This window comes from Lactuca sativa, chromosome 6, assembly GCF_002870075.4.
Source record: "Lactuca sativa cultivar Salinas chromosome 6, Lsat_Salinas_v11, whole genome shotgun sequence".
NCBI lineage: Eukaryota > Viridiplantae > Streptophyta > Magnoliopsida > Asterales > Asteraceae > Lactuca > Lactuca sativa.
Genome location: NC_056628.2, coordinates 6,274,216 through 6,278,587, shown reverse-complemented (window position 1 = coordinate 6,278,587; position 4,372 = coordinate 6,274,216). Strand labels below are relative to the sequence as shown.

Sequence of the window (4,372 nt, the reverse complement as noted above, 5' to 3'; positions counted from 1 at the left end):
AGGGTTGAACCAAAGCCTTTGCATATGAAAGCTTCCTTCAAGTACCCATCCCCCTGGGATGGGAATGATCTCCATCCTTTCTAAGTATTGGGCTATATGCTCTTCAGGATCTGTAGTTCCATCGTACAACTTCATGCTGGGAGTTTGGAAGCACATAGAAATTTCGGTATTGGCTATTGCGGGAGCAAATCTCGAGATCCTGTGGCTTGTAGGAGATGCTTCTGGTATTGGTTGGACCACTCTGGGTACACTGGAGATCATTTATCTTAATTGCTGAAGTTCCCTGGCCATGTTTGGGTTTATTCCCGCATCAACGTTAGTATAGTTAGTATTAATAGTATTGATGTTTAAGAAGTTACTAGAACTAAGGTCTCTAGGAGTGTTGAAAGGCTCATTGAGATCATTGGTCATGAACGCTCGGTTGTCCATAGTTGCCCCCATGGTGACACCATAGTGGTAGAAATCGTGTTCTTTTGGTGATTTTCTGAGGATCCTGCATTATCGAAGTCCAGGATCCTTGGTTACACAACTGTGGGCATTGTTTCCTAGGATTTATGAAATTATGCCTTCATCCTCTCCACTTCTTTAAATAGTGCTCTATTCTCCTCCTACTGTTAGGTCACCTGTTGTGTCATTTTCCTCATCATAGTGAAAAGTTATGCAGCAGTGACTGAGGCAATTGGATCCCGGAGCCCCGAGGATCCCAAACTTCCTAGATTAATGATTGAGGGGGTGCTTTTATTGGAAGTGTCAGGCGTTTTCCTTTGAGTAGGGATCCCATTCAGAGGAGGTGGTAGGTTTTTGGTTGGAATGGAAGGAGCAGAGGACGAAGAGTGGATCGGTTGTGTGGACATGATTTTTTCGAGGATTTTGAACACCACGGACCCACGGTGGGCGCCAAATTGTTTTGGTAAAAAATTACACAAGTACTAATCAACCAAATTGAATGAGAGGCTATGATGTTTAGATTGTGTAATAGAAAATGGTAAAGAAAGTGACACAATGGTTTACAAGGAAAGCCCTTGATCCTTGCTAGGATCTCCGTCATAAAACCTTGGGAGGTGATAATGATCACATGCATTGATGATTTTATTGATATAAAATGAAGATTACAATGAGTTCTTAGTGAGAACGAATAAATAATTTCGTAGAGTAAGCTTAGACTCAAAAACAGTGTGTCGTGTGCAGATTACAAGTGTCAATTTATAGTCTAAACTAGCCAACAAGATGTCTGAATGTTTCAGGGATCCTCTATGACCAGCTTCATAAACGTTATTTGACCAAGTATTTCGGGACTTTAGCATAGTTGAGATGATTCTTCATTGAGAATTGGTCTTTCCTTGACTACTTCTTCATATGTGTTAGTTATAGACAAAATATGACCGCTATAAATATTAATAAAAATAATAACGGTAATTAGCCGGGATCTTGAGGTAGCTGAGGATCCTGGATATTTGAGGATCCTGAATATTTTAAGGATCCTGGCCTTAACACAGACAAAATTGCCTCTTCCAAGGAGTATGTAGTCCCTGGCTTCTTCTATGGAGACCCCTTGATTCCTGATTCTCCCATTCAAGATTGGCTAAAGAATCATAGACATGTTGATTTTCTCTCGTTATCAACGCAATTTTATTGTTTTCTATTTCCAAATGTTTTAAACTTAAAATGATATAAATTAGCTAATTGTGTAAGAAGTGATATCCACATCAACTTTAAATATAACACCATGAATAGATTAAGGATACAGTTCCAATTCCAGATTTCCAATGTCAAGTAACATTCCTCTTTCTTTATTTGTTTTTTGTTTTTTTTTTTTTTTGATTTATTATTTTTTTTTTGTTTTTGTTTTTGTTTTTTAAACAAAAACAAATTGAACGCCAGATATTGTGAAGTATAAAGCTTGTAGTAGCATACAGTTAGGGAGTTTAAGGGCACCAAGTTGAAGAACACCAAGTTTAAGATCTGGAAGTACTTCTGTATGGAGGAATTCTAGGAATGATGTGTTTTCAAAATCTTTTCGTGAAGAAGATGATGAAGAGGCTCTTAAATGGGCTTCACTTGAGAAGCTACCAATTTTTTATCGATTAAGGAAAGGTTTGCTGTTTGGGTCAAAAGGACCTTCCAATGAAGTTGATGTCATTGATCTTGGATTTGAACAGAGACAACATTTGGTTGATAGACTTGTAAAGGTGGTTGATGAAGATAATGAGAAGTTCTTGTTGAAGCTCAGGAATATAATTGACAGATTCATTTTTCAACTCTTTCAATGGATTAAATACAAGGTGACTAGTGATTTTTAAACCAATTGAACACAAGATATTGCGAAGCTCATGGGAAATGCCTTGAGCAATGGCAAGAGAGAAATCATCCAATTGTGCTAATTATACAGCAAAGCAACTAAAACATTAACAATTTCAGGAGGTTAGGGGGATCCTTCTTGCCTAAATAAAACATATTAACCTTTCATATTTTGTTTTAAATTAGTCCAAACTATCTTTTTCCCACTTGAAAAAACAAGTCATGTTAATCCCCATCGATTGTTTAAAGATAACATTTCTCATATCCTGTTTTAAATTGAGGTTTGTAGGTTGATGAAGATTGAGGTTTGTATTATCAACACATACCAAACTGGTGATTCTCTTCCTGTCCATTCCTTATATGACAAGAACATTCTGCTTGATTTCTATCTGGTCAACCGAAATAGTTGATCCAAATGTCAAATAAGACAATCTCCTAAGTTACAAGTTATATTGTTGATGTGTGGTAATTAATGTGATTGTGAAAAAAAAAAAAAAAAACAATAGATAGAAATCACACACAGGTGGTCAATTGCAGTTTTCTTTCTTACCTCTTAAAATTCATCATTGAGAGGTTATATTACTCTGTCAATGAAGAAATAACTAGGGTTGTTATAGATATTCAAAATTTTAAGAATATGATATTCAGAATTTTAAGAATATGATATTTACTTTAGTGGCCTGTTCCATGGACGAATATGTTATTACTCTGTCAATGAAGAAATTACTATAACGCCCTTTAAGCATTTCCTTCTTTATTTTTTTAAATACGGCTTACAATGGATGCTAATGAACGTCTCTCTGAATTTTTTGTAACCGCTACAGTTCGTGTAATGGCTTCTTTTAATGATATTAGTTCAAAAAGAACAACACCAAATGCATATACATCACTCTTTGTTGTAGCCCTTCCATCCCTCAAGTATCTGTCATTCATCATATGATGTATGTTTCAAGTACGTGTTTATAAAAAAAACATTGTTTTTTTTAACTAAATGAATAGTGTGGAAAATAGCCATTTTACCCTAGTCTCTGTCTACAAGTAATAAATGATGTAATATTTGGAGTAAGTGTTTATAAACAAAGATTGTTTCTTTTCTTCTTCTTTTTTACTAAATGAACAGTGTGGAAGCCTCTCATTCATCGTAAACAACCACAATAAAAATTAAATAAAATAAAAAATTAAAAAAGAAACATCTTACCCTTGAGCTAAATAACCAAAAGTGCCAACCACTCTAGCAGAAGCCTCTCCATCGTTAGTTATTCCAACAAGTTTTGCCAACCCAAAATCTGAAATCTATTCAAACCAAACTTCTTTTAATCTACGAAATAAAAAAAAATATTTTTTTTTCATTATAAAAATTACCTTGACTTTGAAGGCATCGAGTAAAATATTGCTTGATTTGATGTCTCGGTGAACATAATGAGGCTTAGTGTGTTCATGTGTGTATTCCAACCCTCTTGCAATGTCAAGTGCAATTTGAACTCTCATAATCCAAGATAATGTTGGATGACCTACACTTGTTTATATTAAATAATTTAAATAATTTCATGAGATAGTTTTTTCAGAATATTATTAATTTACTATATTAGCGTTGTTTTGAGGATCATGCAAGTGACTTCCAAGTGAACCCTTTTGAGCGTGTTCATAAATGAGGAAGAGTTCATCGTCACTAGCCCATAACCAACAAGTTCTACCTTAACAACAACAAAACCACACACACTCAATAGTGTTAGATAATGGTTTTGACTTTTTATGATGAAATAAAGAAGGAAAAGACAAAATGTTTTACCAAATTTGTTGATAACAATGCTTTCTAGCTCTTTAGGTTTGTAGAACATCTAATAAACCTTTTATGGTCAAGTATTGAAATTTTATTTGTCTTTGGTAATAAAGTTGTTATTTTGTATCTATAGTACATACATATGTGTGTGTTTTCAAGGTCTTTTAATTGTTTTTTGGTCAAAATAAAGAAGATAGATAACTCGTGCTGATTTGATGTTATTTAAAGATGATTAGGTTATTCAAATATGTGAATGTGTGATGACAATGGGCTAGGTCTTGTGTGACTAGAAAT

At 34.4% G+C, this 4,372-nt stretch overlaps 1 protein-coding gene across 1 annotated transcript; it reads right to left on the bottom strand.

Annotated features, from left to right (window-relative positions):
- Positions 1–1,855: 1,855 nt before the first annotated feature.
- Positions 1,856–4,136, bottom strand: LOC111913881 (proline-rich receptor-like protein kinase PERK14). The gene is made up of 6 exons (XM_023909595.1): positions 4,088–4,136; positions 3,661–3,809; positions 3,497–3,591; positions 3,069–3,220; positions 2,119–2,377; positions 1,856–2,066 (listed from the first exon to the last, which is right to left on the bottom strand). Exons 1-6 carry the CDS (start codon positions 4,134–4,136, stop codon positions 1,856–1,858), a joined length of 915 nt encoding a protein of 304 aa, XP_023765363.1.
- Positions 4,137–4,372: the final 236 nt, after the last annotated feature.

Excerpts from the sequence above, each read along its gene's own strand:
- LOC111913881 (XM_023909595.1), bottom strand. The coding sequence starts at position 4,136 with ATGTTCTACAAACCTAAAGAGCTAGAAAGCATTGTTATCAACAAATTT. Across the intron at positions 3,592-3,660 it reads TCGATGCCTTCAAAGTCAAG|ATTTCAGATTTTGGGTTGGC; the intron begins GTAATTTTTATA and ends TGGTTTGAATAG. Across the intron at positions 2,378-3,068 it reads ATTAGCATCCATTGTAAGCC|CACAATTGGATGATTTCTCT; the intron begins GTATTTAAAAAA and ends CTGTATAATTAG.